Source organism: Protopterus annectens, chromosome 3.part0, assembly GCF_019279795.1.
Source record: "Protopterus annectens isolate FY-2018-M chromosome 3.part0, PAN1.0, whole genome shotgun sequence".
NCBI classification, from domain to species: domain Eukaryota; kingdom Metazoa; phylum Chordata; order Ceratodontiformes; family Protopteridae; genus Protopterus; species Protopterus annectens.
In genome coordinates this window covers 845,664,655-845,686,152 of record NC_056731.1, presented here as the reverse complement: position 1 = coordinate 845,686,152, position 21,498 = coordinate 845,664,655, and the positions used below count along the sequence as shown (strand labels likewise).

The following is a 21,498-nucleotide window of genomic DNA, read 5'->3' as shown; positions in this document are numbered from 1 at the left end:
CCAAGTACGGATATATCTGAATTCCTTTTTGTCTGCAAAATGCAATTACTGGTGCCAGGCATTTTGTAAAGACCCTGGGTGCAGTAGATAAGCCAAAGGGCAGTGCAGAGAATTGGTAATGCATTGAGCCAGCTATGAATCTGAGGTATCTTCTGCAAGATTGTCTGATTGGGACATGCAGGTATGCCTCTGAGATCCAAAGTAACTAGCCAAGCCTTCTTGTCCAGCATGGGAAGAAGTTGCTGCAGTGTCAACATTTTGAATTTTGGAACATCCAGGAAAGTGTTTAGAATAGACAGGTCCAGTACTGATCTCCAGGCTTTGTCCTTTCTGGGTACCAAGAAAAGTCTCAAGTAAAATCCTTGCCCCTGTTCTTGCTGTGGTACTTTTTGAATAGCCCTCATGTCCATGAGAGCAGAAATTTGTTTTTGTGCCTCTGCCCATGGATTTTGTGGCAGGTCTGGCATACCTTTTGACCTTGGTAGGGTGTGAAAGTGGAACCTGTAACCCTGAGAAACAATATTCAGTACCCATTTGTCCTGGGTGATCATGCGCCAATTTTGTGAGAAAAGTGCTAGTTTTCCTCCTATGGGTGCTCCCAAAAGGTAAGTGCTTGGCATTTGTAGAGGAAAGTCATTGGGACTGTTTCCTATAAGGTTGTGATTTGTCTTCTTCACCTTTGGAGGCTGAAGCACCCCATTGTTTAGGTCTGTATGAGCCTTGGGGCTGAGGATCTGTCTCTTGGGCGTCTGTATCTGCCTCTTTGTGGCCTGTCTGACACTGGAAAGGACCAATTTTTAGAAGGCCAGTTCCTGCTAAATCTAGGTGGCTGAACCTGTAAGAAATCCTTTACTGTCTGCATTGATTTTGCTTTATCCTCCATTTTCTTTAACACCTCTTCTGCCCTAACACCAAACAAAGTATCATGCTGTAATGTAGCATCCAATAATTTTGCTTTAACATGATCAGGCAAACTCTGTTCTTTTAACCAAGCATGCCTTCGAATGACAGAACCTGCAACTGCGGCTCTGCAAGATGCCGCTAATGAATCAAAACCACATTGCAAAGTATGCTTTCCCACTTGTTCAGCTGCATGCAATAAATACTGCATTTCCTTGTTCTCAGGACATTCAGGGCTTGTAAGCATTTTCTGTTTTAGCAAAGACATTAGATATTGTTGGTATTTAAGCATGTGAAACTGGCAGTTTAAAGCCCTTATACCTAAAGTAGCAGAGATGTAAACTTTCTTCCATCTGTCCAGTGCTCTAGAATCCCTATCAGAGGGAACAGGGTTTTTTGCAGTGGAAGCCTTGACCCCTTTGGGACCCTGAGAAATAGTTTCAGGATCAGCAGCAGGGTTTTTATAAAGAAATTTATGAGAATATGGAACCCTGTAGTACCTATCTGGCTTAACTGGTGAGGGGATAAAGAATCAGGAGTCAAACTGGATTCAGAAAAAACATAATCAATAATATCTAGTACAGGGGGGATAGCAAGAGGCCTGTGCTGAGGCAATAAAAGAAAGTCTCTGAGCCTTTTCTTATATTCTGAGTAATCCTGGCTCTCCCAATAGAAATATTCCCTCATGGTGTGCAGGGTTTCCCCAAAAGAGTAGTCCTCAGGAGGAGAGGCTGAAGGGATAGATTCTTCAGCATCACAGTCCTCATAGGAAGGAAGAGAATATCCCTGTTCTGAAGAGGAATCAGAAGAAATAGAAACCTGGTCAGAGAAGTCATAGTCAGTGTCTTGCCTAGGCCTTTTATCAGGAGGGTGATGGGAACCCCTGATCAAAGTAATTAGGTCCTCGGCCATTTTGAGCATCTGTTTCTTTGGCATGGATGACTGTCCAGGAGAATGCTGTACTTGTTTCTTTGTCTTTAAAGGTGTTTTAGACTTTGCTTTAGCTGCTGAAGTGGTCTTGATAGTAAGCTGTGTTGGTCTGAAAACACCCTCAGAAGCCGATGCCTGCTCAGCGGTTCCGGACCCATCTGAGGAAATTGTTTCCGTAGGCCCAACACCTTGAGTTTTTAGAGGCCTAGCTGTCTCCACGTGGGAGTTGGAGGCGGCCTGTGGCTCTGAGGTAGCGGGTGTCAGGGCTGCAAAAGCACCTCACTGAAAACCGGCGACTGGCCTAGAAGTGGCTTTGTCGTCGGTTTTGGACCTCGGATGCCTGTCTTTATCTTTGTTCTTGTGCTTTTTATGAACTGCGGTAGTCAGTTGTTCCGACAGCATTATATAGTTAAACCTTCGGCCAAGGTAATGTAAAGCAAAATCAAACCGACGCTTAATAGTGCGTTGGTTGATTCTAGCACAAAAACGACAATGAGCAACGTCGTGGTGAGGGCCTAGGCAAGGAATACAGTAAGAATGAAAATCCTTATGAGGTATTTGCTTCCCACAAGAAATACAATTGTTAACTTTTACTGACATCGGTCTGGAGCAAGAAAAAGTTTCCCCAATGGGGTACTTAGCTTTATTGACGACTTCGGATCTGAAATTCAATTTCGAAAATCTCAGGAGTCGGCCGACCGGCACTTGCGAACTGCTTCTGCTTCGGGCACCGCGCGGCAAGAAAGACTGAAGAAAATGGCGTCGGCCACATCTTATATACCCCTGGCGCACTGACGTCAGGGAAGAGGCGACAGCAACCGACGCCAGACCAGGACTTTGGAATGCAGGCCAACTGCGGGTTGCCTGCCAGCAGAATAGTGTAATGACTGCAACAGTGAAACACGATGAACATCAAAAATCTGTTTCAACTCTTGTAAAGCCTTGTTCTTTTCTTGCAGGGACTTAAACAACTCTGCCACAGCAGTTCCAAACCACACAAATACTTAGAATTCAGGAGCATCCATCAGTTTAGCCTTGATATCATCAGGTATAGGCTGAAGTCTGAGACCGGAATACCTCCTCAAAACAAATCCAAAAACAGCAGCCTAGATGAAGCATCAGCTGCATCATAGCTGCATTTAATGGAATTGTGAGCTACTTGGGAGGATGTCCCAATCAAAGCAGGAGCAGAAGCCTTCCTCTCAGAATCACGGAAACCAAAAACAGCCTGAATGGCTTGAAAGAGAAGAGCCAAAACATACCTAGTCATGTGTGTCTGATAGTTAACAGCTCTAAAGGCTACAGTAGCAGAAGTATATACCTTCTTACCCAGCCTCTCCATGATTCTGCTATCCTTATCAGATGGTAGCAATTTAGTGGATGTCAACAATTTTGGAAGGCTTATCAGAAGCCACAAACAATACAGAGGGGCCAGAAGAGGGACACTTAAAGAAACTTGCAGTCTTCAGGCAATTTACAAAACGTATCAGTTTTTTTGGAAGCAAGGGGTTGAGAATCAGGAGGACTGGCAAGCAGTAGAAAAAGCATCCAGCAAGGCAGCAAGAACCAGAGGAACAGCAGAGGGCCTTTGAGACTCCATTTGCAAACGCTATCAGTACCGCTACTCAGCATCAGACAGTTGAGCATAGTCCCATTTGAAAAATTCCATCATTCTGTAAACAGTATCACCAAAATAAATCTTCTCAAAAAGACAGTCAGGACTGATAGACTCAGAACCACAGTCAAGTGGCGAAGGAATCTGAGAGGAAAAAGTCAGGGACACCAGAATCAGCAGCTTCCTCTTCAGAAGAATCCTGCTCCCTAGGCCTCTTAAGAGGAGTAGAAGACCAGGGGGACCAGGAACAGGAGCACACTGTGGAGGCTTGAGAGCCATAATGGCATTAAACAAGCCTTGAGTGAAGTTCTGCCATTCACTCTGAGGATCTTTGGGAGCAGGCGAAATATAATTTGTTTTCTGCTTCTTTTTGAGTGGGACGTCAGCCTTGAAAAATTTTGGGGGCTCTGACCCCTGACAGCACTTGATAATGGTAGTCAGGACCTCTTCTCTAACTAAAATTTGAGGAACACATCTAGACCCTTCAGTAATAACCAGATGCAGTTCACCCTGTACATCTGAGGTGGATGTCTGCAAAATCTTCATGGACATGCATGGCATCAGGTCCATGCTGACCTCCAAAGCAGTTGAGCCAGAGGAATCTGAGAAAGAAACCTGATGTTCCCCTGGGCTTTCACCAGCCTCAAGACAGACATCCAGTGGAGGCGGTAGAGCTGAAGAACCAGACCTAACTTTATTGGCCTTTTTCTTCATGGACAGCTGGCCCTCGGGCCAGGAAGATCCTTCCATGGTATCCTTAGCCAATAATTTAAGTCACTGGTTCTCAAGATAAACTGCTAGGGAAAAAAGCAGACTCCTCAACATCTTACGGAAAAGGACTGACAAATCTCGCAAGACATATGGTCGTGTGAAGCACCTGAACAGAACAAACACTGCTCAAACTCTGTACCCATGAACTACCACATAGGCGGCAGTCTACTTAATGCTGAATGTGTGATAAGAGACCTTGGAACCCAGGTGGACAGTAGTCTCTCCTTTGATAATCACATCACCACAGTAGTTAGGAAATCCTTCTGCATGGCACATCTCATCACAAAAGGGTTCTCATCCAGGAAAAAAAAAAGAGGTCATTGTTCCCCTCTACTCAACACTCATTAGACCCATTATAGAGTACAACACCCCTTTTGGAAGGTACCTCACAAGACATCAGCAGCAGCTGGAAAGGTCACAGAAGTACCTCACAAAGAGGATTACTGGCCTCAAACAGATACCCTACACTGACTGTCTCAAAAAACTCCAGCTTTACTCTGTAGCACATCGCCTACTCCGAGGTGATCTCTGCCCAACATATAAAAGCTATGTCAAACTCAGAGCTGCTGGACATGCTACACCTAAAGAAATCCCAACCCCTCCGAGCTACACACTGTAGGGACCTAAACCTTGCCACCACAATAAACAGGACATGCTGGAGGGATAGGTTCCTGTCCCAGAGACTTCCTATACTCTGGAACAAGCTACCCATCTATGTCAAGCAAAGTTCCCCATTAGCACTCTTCAAGAAAAATCTTGATGAGTGGATGGGAAATAGGAAATATACCCCGGGGTTCACTTCTGTGGCTCTGCTCGACGGGGGCACAGGAAAATAGCTGTCTTGGGTGGCGTAAGCCAGGGAACTTTAGTGGCTAGGCTTACTTAAGTCCTTGGGCCAATAGGCTAGTACCCATCTATTAACTTATGACAATCTTTATGGGGAGTCTGTCTCCCACACTGGATGACATGAAACCCAACAACCAGATTACAAGGCAAACAAAAGATGATAAAAACAAAAATCCCAAGGGGGCACTTATTTGAAGTGGTAGAACCAGCCGATGAACTGGTGTTCAGACTGACCGTCTAAGATGGCATTCGGACGGTCAGCAAAGAAGTTCTGAGGATGTCACCTTTATGTCCTACACTGTGCATGAGGAGCATATGTGTGACGAACGGTGTACCCTTTACAACCAAAAGGCTTTGGTATACTGGCCAACATTGGGCTAGCCTTGGCAGAGGATCCCTACTGTAAACAATACTGCCCACTGTAAAGAATACTGCAACAGTGACATGAACGGACATCTGCAACGGTCATCCCACAACACACATGGGGGGTCATCTACACACTCCAGTAATTACAGACCCATAAGTTTGTCTAGTCTCATATGCAAATCATGGAAATGATGAACGACGACACAGAAAGTCTTCAGACACTGGATCCAATCCAGGTGTTTCATCAAGGGCATACCATGCCTACTCAACCTAATGATCTTCTCCATGAATGCCACCAAAGAAATGAATAAGGGCAAAATGGTACATACTGCCTATCTCGACCTGGCCAAGACATTTGATACAATACCCCACTCAAGCACTGTAAACAAACTTTATGGAATTAGGTATAAATTCCTATGTCACCCACTGGATAGCCAGGTGGCTCTCAGGTTGGACCAAAGAAGTTAAGATAGGGAAGTCAACCTCCACAAACAGGTCGTCATTTGCGAAGTCCCCCAGGACTGTGTGCTGGGCCCGCTCCTTTCTGGCATCTACTTCTCTGAAGTCAAGGCTGATGTCAAGGGCCTCTGGTTGACCAAGTTTGCAGACAATTGCAAAATAGGTGTAGACATAGAATCCACCCCCCCAAAAGACACTAATCTTCAAAGAAGACATGACTTAGACAAATAACAGGTGCTACAGCCATGGTCTAAAATTAAATTCTAAAAAATCTATAACCGTATCCTTTGGGAAGTCAGCTACCCCTGGAAACTACCTCACTGATAACACACCCCTAATAGTAGACCCAGTAGTCAGGGATTTGGGGATGCATGTAGACAGTAACCAGATCTTCGACCATCATGTGTCTACAATAAGGAAATCATTCTGTGTTGTGCAACTTACAAACAAGGGTATGGCATCTTAGTCCAGGAAATTCATTGTTCCATTGTATTTGGCCCTCATCAAACTACTGAGAACAACTTCCCTCGGTCAGTATTTACCTGACCAGACATATGCAACAAGTAGGACGTTCACAGAGGTTCTTCACAAAAAGGACACAGGGCATAAGCAACATGTCCTGTGTGTATTGTCTAAAAAGCCCTATTCTCTATACTCAGTCCCCTACAGACTGTTAAGGAGCTATCTATGCCTGGCATACGGGGCATCTTGGGATCCCACTCTGATTAATACAAACAGCATCAGAATTAACCAGTCAAGGGAGTTAAGCATTCCTTGTGACAAATGGGAAATGCTGGAGGGACAGGTATGTACCTCAGAAGCAACCCTTCTCTGAAACAGACTTCCCTATCCATGTGAAGCAGAATTCTTCCCTACATCAATTCAAGTGTAACGAGGACCAGTAGATGGGGAATCACAAATTCACCCATGTTTTAGCACCTATGTCCCTAATGGACAGACGCAGCATCTAAATGCTTAATGATCGAAGGCCTCATCTGCATATTCCCCTTTAAAATAATATTAAAAGTACCTAAACTTATCAGATACATTTGGGATGCATGGCTATGCCTAAAAATGTCCCAGTGGTTGTTAGTGTAATATATACCTATGAACTCATGGAAGGTCTTGAAGTAGTTACAGCTCTTGTAAATTTAGCTTTACCATCCTTCCAAAGAGCTACATTATTTGAGATACAGATACAAAATGCACTTTTTAATCTCATTTATGACATCTTGCCTGGACATTATCTAACCATTTCTCAATAAAGAGCTGATTTTAATAAAATAATTTGGTCCTCTAACATCAGTGTAGCAGCCTTTCGGCAGTACTTCCAACAGGACAGTGTAAAGGTAAACCAACGATATACTTTAAAATGTAATCAGATACTGTTACAAGTGAACCTTGTATTTATTCACAGTTGCTCTGCTCTACAGATGGCAGAGCCCACAAGTCAAATTCTTTAACTAGACACTACAGCCTACAGAATAACCAATCTCAGATGGCTACATGATAAAACAGAGAAAATGGAAGCTTTTCAGAAATATTCAAATCCCAAGGAAGGACTTGGTCCTCTTAGGGGTGGTTGTTTAAGACTGAATACAATTTTAAGGAATAATTTAAACATCAGCCCCCTTTTTTCTTGGCACATGAAAATTTTTAATCTAAGAGGTAGCTGCAGCAATTTAAGAATTAAGTATGTATCAATCAAGGAGGACTAAGAAAGAAGGGTTTTCAGTCTGAAATGTAAAATTCTGACTGTCAACAGACAGGGGAGTCTGGCTATATGGCAAACAGAGAGAGTAATTCTAGCTAGAATATGAAGCAGTTGAGAACCAGTGCTATCAAAGCTTTGGATGCAAATGGTATGATTACTGCCATGTCCTGTTTTTCTTTTCAGCAAGTCCTTCTGTAGGAGAGGAAATGGGGGTGTAAAAGAAATCCTTTTCACAATCCAATGCAGAAACATCCAAAATATTATCTGGTCTCTCTAAAACATGGAGGAAAATTCTAGTAGTATGGCTTTCAATAGGGTGACAACAGACCCAATAGGATTGCTCCACTTAAAGAAATCTAAATGTAAAACATGAACATTTTAGTCACCATCCCCGATGCAAAGTCATCTGCCTGATTAGAAAACCTCACTACCCACTACATCTGGTGTTTCAGCACCAGCCCCACCATTTAAAGTTTCTCACCAAAGGAGAAAGAATATGTTGCCCCTTGCCTACTCAGACGCAACAAGGCTATTCTGAGCAACTTCACTGCAAAGCAAACAGAAAATTTGAATGTGTTGTCATGGGAAGGGTACTACTGCTATACAACTTGGAGACCATCAATATTGATGAATGACAAAACAGAAAGGACTGAAAGTGATAGAGATGGCTGCCCACCTCGTACTGCAGGAATTTTCAGTCATATCATCTCACCGTGATATGTGGATAGGCATCTAATCTCTTAGACAGCAAATTAACTGGAGAAAGTAGGGGGAAAATCTGTAATTTGTTGCAAATCATGGACTGATTTAAACTCTAGTGACCAAATCTCCAGTTTCAGTACTGCTAAAGGAGAGGCTGCATGGTTTATCTGTGACATGTAGCTGTAAAATGTTTATTTATTTATTATTTGCATTTGTTTACCGGGATGGTCCAGAAATGCTCATATTCAGTGGAGTCCCAGGGAGAAAAGCTCCACATATAAGACATTTCACATACAATACAGAATTTATATTAATAAAGACATTTAGTACATATTATTGGCAGCTTATACAATTGGTGGAAAAAAAAAGTACATAAGTAATCATTCTCAAATCAAATATATCATACAAGCAATGGAGTGTATACATGAGAACAATCTATATTAGTATTTTTCATCTAGCAAATTTATACAGGACACTTACTGCAGTGGATGCAAAGTGGATATAGAAATTAATCAGAGACTAGGTACTTAAACTTTTCACACGTTAGCTTAGCAACAGGCTATACGAGTCCTGTTGCAGGAAACTGGTAAGTCGGTGGATACTGTTGCAGATGCAAGTGGCGGTAAGATATTAAGGTAGGCTGTGAGAGTATCTGAATGTCTTGCCTGGTTCAATGGTAGGTCTATAAGGGTTAGGAAGAGACGGAAGTAGACTGGAGGGATCAATGGTAGGACAATGAGGGTTAGCAGAAGTCGGAAGTGGACAGGATGGGGAGGTGGAGTAAGCAAAAAGACAGGTGGATGTGAAAGGAGGATTCCAGAGTAGTAGAGTGAGGGTGAGAATAGTTGTGATGGATGAAGTTAGGTTATATGAGATATGGTGTTAGCACATGTGCACAGCCAAGATGAGGAGAGGTGTTGTTTCAGAGATGTCTTGAAGAGGGTTACTGAGTGGGTGGATCTAAGTGTTGGGGGAGTGAGTTCCAAAATTTTGTGATGGTAAAGGAGTAAAGCATCTGGCCAGCCAAAAGTTTGGGTTTTTCTACATTTACTAGCAATTGGTTGCTGGACAGGAGTGGTCTATTAGGATGGTATAAAGTAAGTATAGAAGACACAGCAGGGCACATGGATGGATTATGAATGAGTTTGTGAGCTGTAGTTAGATGGATGAAGGTGAAATAGTAACTTAAACTTAGCAATTTTGTTGTAGCATGAGTCTAGTTTGGACTTTAGAGAAGACAATGTTGGTGAGGAGGGGCGCACTGTATAAAAGAGAGGGTAATAGAAAAGAAGTGGCAATAGCCTAGTCCCAACCTACGAACCTATGACGCACTGAGTAGATGTTTGTGTCAGTAGAGAGTGCCAAGCTTTTGATGTGTCTTTTTGACACTGGACTGGATGTGCAGGTCGAATGTGAGGTTTTCATTTATGATGACACCTAGGAGTTTTGTGCTAGGTACAATGTCAATGGTGGTACCATTTTGGGATTGAATGGTGAAGTTCTCTTTTTGAAGGGGGGTGGACTTTTTGGGGGCAAAGATTACTATTTTGGTTTTGTTGGAGTTCAGGGCAAGATGATTATTAGACATCCAAATTTCAGTGGAGGAGAGGGCATTTTGGGTGAGCTGCTGTAGTGCTAAGGAGTTGTTTGCAGTGCAGATTATAGTGTTGTCATTTGCATACTGGAATGAGCCATGAGAAAGTGTGGTGTGGAAGTTATTGATAAATATGCTAAACAGAAGTGGACCTAAAATGGAGCCTTGAGGAACACTGGTGGTGATGTTTAGGAGAGGGGAGTAAGAGTTCTTCCATTTAGTTGTTTGCTGCCTGTTAGTGAGGTAATTAGTGAACCAATTTAGAGTTTGAGGTGAGGTACCTGTGTTAGAGAGTTTTGTTAGAAGGAGAGAGTGGGATATAGTATCGAAAGCTTTAGAAAGATCAAGAAATAGTGAAGATACAAATTTTACCAGTGTCACAGGCTCGGTTGACAGTGTCCATTAAGGATATAAGGGCAGTGGTGATAATATGTCCTAGCCTAAATCCATGTTGGGTGGGGGAGAGGATGTGGTTGTGAGTCAGATGGTGAAGAAGTTGAGAATGAATACATTTTTCTAGAATCTTTTTTTTTTTTTTTTTTTTTTTGCAGTAGTGTACTTTTGTAGTACGATTTTCCCAACAAACTTCACAAACTACCTGTATTTCATAGTTCCAACAGCCTCTTTTTTTAGCACTAACTTCTGTCGGGTGGTAAGAAACTGTAGTGAAAACTGTTCTCCTACATCATACTGTGAGGTGGAGTATGGGAGGCTGTGAATCTAGAGCTAGGACCACCTCCATCTCTCCTTACAAAATTAATGGCAGTATTTCTCTGAACTGAGGAAGCTCTTACATGAACCTGCTGTCACGATAACGTGGAAGCATCCTGTTACCTAGCTTGAAAATAGCCTAGGCTGCCCAGAAGATAATTTGTCGTTTGTCTTTCGGCTTTTTCCCGGTAAGGGGTCGCCACAGCGGAACTCCGGTCCGCTAATGATTGGCAGTAGATTTCTTTACGAAACACCGAGGTGCCAGCTCGATGCCCAACCTTCAACGAAGGCATGCCCATTTACGCACACGTCTTTCGAATGCTACCCAACCGCGGAGAGGACATGCAGACTCCACACAGAAGGCACTCCCATGCCAAGCCGAGAATCGAATGGAAGAACCTCATGCTGTGAGGTAACAATGCTACCGCCGTACCACCACTGCACTGCTGCCCAGAAGATAAGTAAATGTCTCAAAGTACCAACTGTACAACATGGCTGGTGCATAGTACAGGTTAGCCACTAAGAAAAGTTATTTGCCTCTCTTTTGCAACTGGGTAATACACCTACTTGTTGCTGTTGAGGCTAACTCAGTGCATAGCCTGTTATTTTCTACGACAGCAAACAAGAACACAGTATAACCAAAAACTTAGAATGTGGGCATGTGAGCATCAGAATATTTCAGAAAAGTAAAGAAAATAAAATCCAAACTCATGGGTCTATGATACTGGCCTGTATCCCTGCTGACACAGTCAAATGACACAACAGAGATACTCTGTTAGCAGCCTGATTAATGCTCAGGGATTAAAGACGGATCCACAGTCATCAATTTTCCTCTACTGTCAAAATACTCAGCAACTTATCAGGCACCAAACGTGAAAGATTTTGCCCCCTTAGTGATGCATCATCACCAACCCCATTTTTCTACAAGGGGTCAGGGTGCCACATCAGCTAACATCACTTTGATTCAGTACCACTCTTCTACCTTCTTCAAGGGTCTTGCCTGGCTGTCACATATCTTCTCTGACACAAGTCACCCATATCTTTGCTGGACAACCTCATTTACTCTTTCCTTTTTCCTGTTTATACCAAATGCTCTTCAGCCTTATCATCCTTCTGCTTTCCTGCATGTGCCCAAAACCACTGTTATCTACTCTGACATTCTTTGCAGTTGAAGCTACTTGGCTTCAGCTTTGATGCAGTGACTTCATTTGTCCCACAGTGTGCAGCCTACCACCTGTCTGAGGCACTTTATCTTCATTACTTCCTGCTTTTGCAACTGCTCTGCCTTCACTGCCCAGGCTTCTGCACCACACAGAAGTATTAATCACACTTTATTTTTGTACACCTCACTTTTCAGTTTCTTTGGCATTCTGCTACCATACACTACCCCTCACATACTCTGCCAGTTGGCTGCAGCCCTTCTGATTCTAGCTCTGACCTCCTCATTCAGGATTCCCTTCTGCTCAAACACCATTTGGAGTGCACATATCTGTACTGTGAAAACTTAACAATGGACCTTAGGTTTGCCATGAGGCAGCCTTGTAACAGTTGCCTCTATTCACTTCACCTTTCAAACTGAAAGACTTTACTCTGTGTAGTTTCATGCTGGCCTTGCACTGGCAATGAGTGACTCATTCACCTCTCTGACTTCTAGTAACCAAATCACACACTTTGGACCACATCACACAACACAGACGATCAGGGAAGAACTATAATATTGTATCCTAGTGACGTAAAGGTCCAACAGATAACCTTTTAAAACCTTAAAAGTTTTTTGTATGACAGAAATGCTTAACATATATGAAGAACAAAGCATAGCACTATAATGGGACCATGGGCAAGATAAAGTATAGGCGATGAATAGAGATATCGGACTGCTCTTCCCCTCCCCCACGCAAAAGCATGCACATATGTATGTGCACAGACAGACAGAAACACAATAGAGATTTCCTATATGTTTGAGGAAGAAACATTTGAAAATTTTGTCAAGAATATAAAGTAAGACAAAAACAGAAAGGTTAGATTTTGTCTATCTAGAATGAGTTTTTATGCCATACAGCCACTGGCTGTCAAGACAGGGTTTGGCTTTCTCATAACCACGTGAAAGATGGTGAGTTGCTGAGAAATGGATGGCTGGATGCTATGACTGACTGACTGATTTGAGGAGTAAGAAGAGTCTACAATTAAAGCAAAAAAAATTGCAGACAAACCAAATTGCTTCATCTGATGTTAATGTATAAAAACTTTGGAGATCTGTCCTGAAAAAAGCTAAGAGACACATACATACAAGCGCCTCTCATTTTATACTCTGATATATATTCTGATTAGGGGCGAATAGTGGTACAAGATCATTAAACTGACATCAGAGACAGATGACTGCCATAGGAAAGTCCCATTACTTGGATCTACTGCAAGATACCTCAAAGTAACATCAAACAATACAACAGTGCTACTGAACAGATTCAGATAGTAAAGTAACATGCTCATTAAACTACAACAAAATGAAATGTATGACATTCACCTACTTTACCACCTCACTCAACGCATCTCTAATACTATTCCCCTGCCTCTTCCCTTCCTCCATCTCCAACCATTCTTACAGTCTCAAAACAACCTACCTGTCTAGTCTGTCTCCTATACTCTACCTCCCCTACATCTCCTACTAGCCATTCTTACTTTCCTTTCTTGTTTCCAAACCCCTATACAACTAGATCCTACCCACTTTAAATAAGCATCTGCCTATTAACTCATTTTGCTCTAAGCAGCTTTAATAATATTGTAACTAGTTACATTTTCTTCAGCTAATTGTTTAAAACCTTGTTTGAAACAACTTGCATACTGGTCTGCCAATTGTTAATACTCTGTATAATTGAATTGCCTGAGGAGATTTTTTTCTCTCCAGGTCTCTACTTGTTAAGATCCTATAGCTGATTGTTACTACTATGTTACTAAAATTTAATAAATTGTTTTCTAGTCCTGAGGAGCTTTTCTCCCCGGGTCTCTGCTGAAAATGAGCCAAAAGCTCAGCCAGACTAACCCGGTTAACAAATGTAAAAAATAAATAAATAGGCACAAAGGCACAGAAAACAAGGATTTTATTACACCCTAGCATCTCAGCTATTAAGCCTTCTAGGGGAATCAAACAGAAGCCACATACATCATGCTCATCTACATAAACTCATTAATTTAAAACTCCAGTCAATAAATTACTAAAAAGTAATAGCACAATGAAATTCAAATCAAAGCACCATGTTAAAAATTGCCAAGAAATTCTACTGTTTAAAGCAAATGGTGACACAGTTCTAAATGTTATAATCATTTTACATTCCAATATATTAAAAGCCCCTGATAACATCCCCAAAACAAAAAAATTACATTTGCAAAAACACAATTAAAAATTAGATACACTGACTGCATGAAAATCAAACGCACACATTGTTGTAGAACTGACGGTACTCTCATTCATATCATCGCAAAAATGCTCTTGCGTTGACATTAAGCCTTGCTAACTACTGTACCATTTCATTAAGATTTTTATCAACATGTTGAACACTAGGGAAGTGAACTTTGCTAGCTAATCTTAAAACAGTGCAAAGCTACTCTCTTCAGAAGCACAATACCAATCACAGTCTTTATGGTGTCAGTGGAAGGAATACAGTTGATACAGTTGCAGAACCTCTGAAAGTCTCAATGGACCTTTTCATGTCATTCTGGATTTTTGCTAATTTAAAGGCTTTCTATTATGCGCCTGGACTAAGCACAGTCATATTTTTTCAATGCCTTTTCTTCTCAGGCAACCATGCAGAACACGTGGACATTGGAGGAACCTCCTTAGTGACTGAAATGACAAAATAAAATGAATTTCTCACAGGAGTGGTAAAGATTCAACTCTGAAAACAAATGCAGTTTTCATCTTTCTACTGTATATTTTACACTACCTCAGTTACCAGAAGTCTAAGTTTTCACTAGTATGCTTTGTCCTGCAGAGGTACCACTTTCGTTTAGTTTTTTTTTACTATTCTGACACAAGTCAGACTTGTACTGACGCACAAAGGGACCCATCATAAAAGTCCACTTCACTTTTTTTTTTTTGCCACAATTACTGCTTGGGTAGTTAGGTCTGTTCATCTGCTACACTGTACTGGGTTCTCTTACAACCCATGACACCTCATCAACACTTCCATAAGGCAGCGTTAACCATCTTAACCACTAGCTAGGTCACCATCACCTTGTTTACATTGACAAACAATACAAGCAGAAAGTGCATGCCAAAAGAGTAACAGCCATTTGCAAAGGAAGGGTATGCAGGTTATGATTACAGCCCTATACCATTACAAGTCAACACCTATGCATGTAGGACTGCCTGTAATGAGGCATGACCTATAGGAGCAACTCTGACTCCTACATCAGAAATGCTCAGAGACCAACCCACATGTCTGACCAAGCACTCCATTCTCCACCAGAATCTCAGCAAATGCTCTGCCCAGCAAGCATGTCTTCCCAGTCCTTCACCCCAAACAGACATAAGCAGGCAAAACCCTGTCATTCCTCTCAGATTCCTGCCAACCTATCACGCATACAAGCAGCAACTTAAACCCAGGTCACCTGGGTCACAGTCAGGGCTTTTTCCTTCAATGCCAAGGAGTTGGCTAAAGTGTCCATTTTTTTATTTTCTCACAATGCGTCCATATTTATAAAGCCATCTAAATTCATTTCAGCAGTACACTTTGCTCCTCAGCCCTTCCACAATTATGCAATTCAAATCCAACCTATATTCATTACATAAATAAATGGTCTGCAAGCAAGACAAGATCAAGTGCCTGTAGTCTCCAAGTATCAAGCAAGCATTAGCTTACTTATAATTTCTCTAACTAGGGACATGCAATACAAATAAAATCCAACCTAGGCTCAACTAGACAGCAATCAGGCTATGGATTAAAAAAATACAATATTAACAAAGAAATGAAATGAGCTAAAATGCATCTCAAAATTCTGTGCAAATATGCAGATTTTTAAGGAATTTCAAAATGAGTACAGGGAATGTTTATAAAGCTGCCTTTGTATCACATCCCAAAGGTCAGATGCACGAAATACAAAGCATTCACAACTAAATAAAGCAGGCCCAAACTTAGGGACTGATACTAAACCCAAGGGAGTTGAGTGAAGTGCACAAAACAACTGGTAAGGCACCATCAGCTCTTTCAAAAAGGCATGATCCTGTTCATGTAGGGCTTTAAATACCACCACAAGGAGTTTAAAGTAGATATTTCACTTAAAAGGAATAAAGCAAGTATCCTGTAAGGAGATTCACAACTCAGCTCTGTACCTGCTACAACCTGTCAAGATCAGTGTTAGAAAGGCATAGCTTAATAATCCAAATGAGAAATAATCCCTGCTTGTACAACCACTAGAATATTCTCAGTAGAAAAAGATACTTAATGCAGGTGATGCTCCACAACAGATGATAAAATGACTAAACCAGCGACACTTAGTCACACAATGTCAGTAAGTCACTGAGGATCACTGCAAGACTATGCATCTTGGATACAAACTCTAACTTATACTCCTGTGAACAATATTGGGATAGGACAACAGGAGCGGCGGAAGTCTTTAATGTTTTGAGAAAAGTCATGCTTCATAACAGTCTTATCGATACCAGATTAAAAAAACACAGTTGAGCGTCCAAATGGTTTAAAATCACCATTTATTCAAGAATTGAGTGCTTTTGTCCTGCTAGGAGACTTCATCAGAATGAAAAGCATTTCAATGGCCATCTTTAAATACTATTCTAAGACGCACTCCATTGGTTGATAAAACTAAATAATTAAGTAAGTAATACAGTTAATCACCAAATACTTTCTTGAAGCTACAAGAATGTTTGAGCATTACGTGAAAATTTTTTAGCATGGAGTATACATTATTGCATAAGGAGATCGGTCTTTTATGAATTCATTCTTGTAGCTTTAAGTATTTGGTGATTGAATAATTAAAGTAATTAATACAGTTAATTATTTTAATCAGACACTAACATTTTTTTAGCTTCTAAACTTTGAGCTTACATTGCATATTTTACTTTTTCTGCAACCTATTTAGAGTATTAAGTGGCAGAATGCTACTTTTTATTTTCAAAGTGAATCTTTTATTATTTTCTTGCTTGACTTGTTGACAGTGGTTTTCAGTGTTATAAAGTTTCACTATTGTTTTTAAACAACACAAGTTATTTTTAAGTTGCACAGGTCACTAATAATTTTGATGGTCTTTTTTGATACTGTTACACACTTCCCGTTTGTTACACACTTCCCGTTTGATATAAAAAGGGGCTGTTTTAGACTGTTCTTATGATGTTACAGCCTTTTTAGGTACTTTTATTTCCTTCTGAAGATGTATACAATACGTTAGACGAAAGCACTAATATTTTAAATGGTTTTGCAATAAAAGTTACTTTAGGAACAGTTTGGCTGTCCTGACAGTTTTAGTTTTTGGATTTTACTTGGTTTACGATCTGCAGTAGATGCTTAGTTCAACTTAATTTCATATTAAAGTAAGGGAAGGATAGAAATAAATGCACTTAAATATTGTTGGCTAAGTATCCGAACAGATATGCAGATAGTTCATTTATTTATTTATTTACATTTGTTTACTGAGAAAGTCTAACTAGGCCATGCAAAAGCTCCAGCATTATACAAAGTAAAACAGTTCATACAGACAATAGCAAACAAAGTTGTCAAAAAACATAATAAAGAATTTTTCTGTTCTGTTAATGTCACCAGATGGCATACTGTGCAATGTTACAAATAACCTAGTAATTTCAAGCGCATGGGATTTGCAAGGAAATATTTTAAATTCTTTAACAGTGGAACAGCAATATATATAATGCATTGTTTTGATACCATGATGTTCCAGTTTAAATGTAAATAAACTTATTTCTAACCTGTAGAATGTTATCACACCAAGAAGGATCCATCTCCTATATTACATACACATATACTACATATATAAAGTAAAAAGAATTAACACATGTAAATATTACAGCCTACTGCGCCACATACAAATGTTTTTAATGAGAAGTGGTGCTGTCAATTTACAACAAAGTTATTTTTAAAACATGGAGAGCCTTCTTTATAAAAGCAAAAATATATTAAAAACTTTCTTACCTCAGACCCCAACCGGCTGTCAGCTGACGTTCGACAGAATGACAGAAGAGCCTGATGGAACGCACTTGACAGTTTTCTAGAAAAGATTGATTAATTTAAGTGAAAAAACACCCAGACTGAAAGTGAACTAACTGAAGAAGCAATCAGTAGATCACCATTTAATACTTAAGCAACCTTAAATCTTAAAAGAAATCAAAGCAATAAAGTAAATGGCAACCCAAATGCACAGCAATAAAGCAACACTTAACACTCATGCTCAAATAAGGTTCTGTATACAACCTAGCAGTGGGCAGGGTGGCCACAGTGGTGCAGTGGTTAGCATTGCTGCCTCACAGCAAGAGGTTCTCTGGTTCGATCCTCAGCTGGGGTGCCTTCTGTGTGGAGTCTGCATGTCCTCCCTGTGGTCTCGTGGGTTTCAGTGGATTGGACACTATAAACTGGCCCTAGGTGTGAGTGCGTGTGTGTGTGTGTGCCTTCTGTGGAAGGTTGGGCACCGGGCTGGCAACTCGACACTGCAAAACTCCACTGCCAATCATGAGCGGACAGGTGATCCGCTGTGGCGACCCCTAACAAGGAAAAGCCGAAAGAAGAAGAAGATACAACCCAGCAGTGGGCAAGGAGCAATAACAGCTTCCGTTCATAATGATACATAATAAATGTAGCAGCTATGTATTTGTGGAAATATCACACTAACACAGCAATCCATACTATTAATATAAAACGAAAAGGGCCAACTAGTCCAGCAAACACACCTCAACCACTCTCTTCAAAATATTTCCAAACTACAACCCAAACTTTCTGAAGGTCTGTTCACATCCTCCTGACAACTGCTCACAGGCACAACAGAAGTGCCTTAAAGCAACAATGTAGCAAAATGGACAAATCAAAATACATCTATAAGGGTGCAACAAAAATTTACAGACCTGTACTACAAACCACAACACAGTCGGGACAAAATCAAATACTTAAAAGTAAAGCACTTCTAAAGTACTACAAGAAAACTAGCACAGTCTATCTCTTCTAAGCAAATTTTGTTGGAATACTATCTACTGTGCTACAAGCCCTAATCCACCTTCCATTACGTGCTTTTGCTTGCAAATCGAACAGCTGTCAAAATATACATCAAGTCTAGAATGAATATGCAAACATCAAATAGCCATAGAGCGCCTATCTTAATTTGACTGAATTTACTAATCTGTTAAGTGGGTAAATTAACCCATTTCTAATAGACTTGAGCCATGACTCGAGCCACACGGGCAAGAGGGAATGCAATTAAAAAAAGAGAGTTTTAGAGTAGCCAACTGACCAGTTTTTTTTTTTGGAGGTCAAAGTAAAACATAACACCGGGGGGGGGGGGGGGTGAACATGCACACCTCTATGGAGACACTCACCAAAAGCTAGGCCTGTAAGCCATAACCCTAGAGATTAATTGATTTATTTGTATCTACTTACAAGGAAAGCCCATATGGGCCACAAACAACTACTGAGCACAGTATCATCCCCTGTAAAACTAAGTTACCTAAACAAAAGAGATTCTAATGTATTACCTTGTCACTGTTTAGTCTGACAAGAACGGGGCAAGAAGCATACAAATAAACATATTATGCTAAGAGAAAACGGTCAAGTTTGCCTAAACCAAGGACTGCAAAATAATGCCTGCAGTTTAGTTATAGGAAAAAGGAAAACCACACACAGAAATTCCAATCAAGTTTGGTTTTAACATTTTTGAATCTTTTAATCTCTTGTTGTCTGCAGTGGTCATGCCCCATGCCAATCACCAATTTGTTTGCACACTTATTTCCCATAAGCACAGAGTGTCTTAACTGCCACCATAACTTAGAAGATCAGTTTTTTTTTTTTTCACTAAGCCAGTTTCTTTTAAATCTCTTCTTTCCTGGAGCCCTTATCTTAGGAAATGCAAATGCGGCCTCCTGCATGCCCACAATGCACTAGTGAGCATCCCCTACCTCCCCCTACAAACTATGTCATCCACCTACAACTGCATCCACAGCTTCCACTGGGTGGTGAAAAAGTCTACAGCTCGAGCTCCAAAATGAGAACAGTGGCTTATGTAGAAACTTACATAATCTCCCCACCCACAGCCACCCAGCCAGAACTCAGAACACTGACCACCAATATAACAAGGAGGAAAACTTCCTCCAAAGCAACAAAAACGGTTTATTAGACACCACTGGAGAACTTAATGAAAACCTAAACTTGCTGTTCTTCTATGGCTGCATGCTTTGATATGGGGCATAAAACAAAATACTTAAAAAAAACGATAACATTAATTTTGAAACAAACAAATGCAGCAAATGGCTCCAGTATTAAATTAACATTTATGTCATCACCAACTAATGCATAAATATCAAACAAATGAATTAATATATACTTATTTGTGTGTGTGTGTCTGTCTGTGTGTGTGTGTGTGTGTGTGTGTGTGTGTGTGTGTGTGTGTGTGTGTGTGTGTGTGTGTGTGTGTGTGCGTGTGTGTGTGTGTGTGTGTGTGTGTGTGTTTTGAAGTGAGGTTGTGCAACTGTATTCTGTTCCCACTGGCAAACAAAAAGCAATTGCACACAACACCAACACATTAATGTGGTAGAACATTTAACAGTTTCAAGGAATAACAATATAAACAGAAGTAAGAAAATACAAAAGCAGACCATTATGTGAAGTAAGTGTTACTAATAAAATAGGCCACTGGGGAGAGATCTGGTTGACAAACCATGAGCACCACCTTATCAATAGATCAAAATACTGCACTAAGCATTGTAAAGAACATTTACATTACTTCATACATTGTTACTTACCATTTCAGTACATTGGTCAGGAACGCACAAACACAACTTTGACCACAGAGAATGTTGCATATAAATGAACAATCGGCAGTAGAAAATATTACTGAGCAAGAACACAGTGCATAATTCAGTTATGCTACTTCTGAAATTCCATTTGAGAGAAGTACTACTATAACTTATCCATTAGCTATTTCAACCAATTACAGTGCAGTAGGCATTGTCAAGGATAACAAAATGCATACATTCATGTGTGTGTGTGTGTGTGTGTGTGTGTGTATGTCCATCTGTACATACAGAGATATATATACATGGATCCAAACATTTCAATCAAGTAGTCTATATGTCAGCTTCCGTAACGTTGACAGCAAAAGGTCAACAAAATGAACATCGACATGTTAACCCTCATGCGCTGAAAAAACCCCTCAAGGCATGCAAAAAAATAACATTGTTTTTTGCAGGGAGGGAGGGGGTCAAGCCTCCCTGGTCCCTCCACACCACCTGCTAATTCTATGTACTACCTATGAGAACGCACAACCCCAGGGAAAGGGAATATTCCCCTACATAGGGATTGTCACTTCACTTACCCGGCATCCCACATAACCGACATACAAAATACAGAGGCGACAACACCGACATTTCACAACATCGAAACAGCACATATCCCACACACAATACCGACATTTCAAAACCACAACACACCTCCGTAAAATACACACAACACATATAAAAGAAAAAAACATAACATTCGACATAAAACTACCTAGTTCCACACTCGCACCCTGCCCACCAACTACACTAAACTAAACCCTTATCACTAAAACAAAACATACATTACAAATACAAAAATCTAAAACACAACTTCACATGTCACGTTCTTGCAGGGGGCTTTGACCACTTATCCCCAAAAAAAAACCCCCAATATTTCCCCCCATAAACTT

The 21,498-nt window shown here is 40.7% G+C and overlaps 1 protein-coding gene across 1 annotated transcript in view; it reads right to left on the bottom strand.

Moving 5' to 3' along the window:
• Positions 1-21,498, bottom strand: part of RELCH (RAB11 binding and LisH domain, coiled-coil and HEAT repeat containing) — a gene marked incomplete in the record, with an annotated part of 1,574,926 nt that overhangs the window by 957,801 nt on the left and 595,627 nt on the right. Inside the window, 1 exon segment of the mRNA XM_044065183.1 lies at positions 17,763-17,838. Within this exon segment, the coding sequence (XP_043921118.1) occupies positions 17,763-17,838 (76 nt within the window).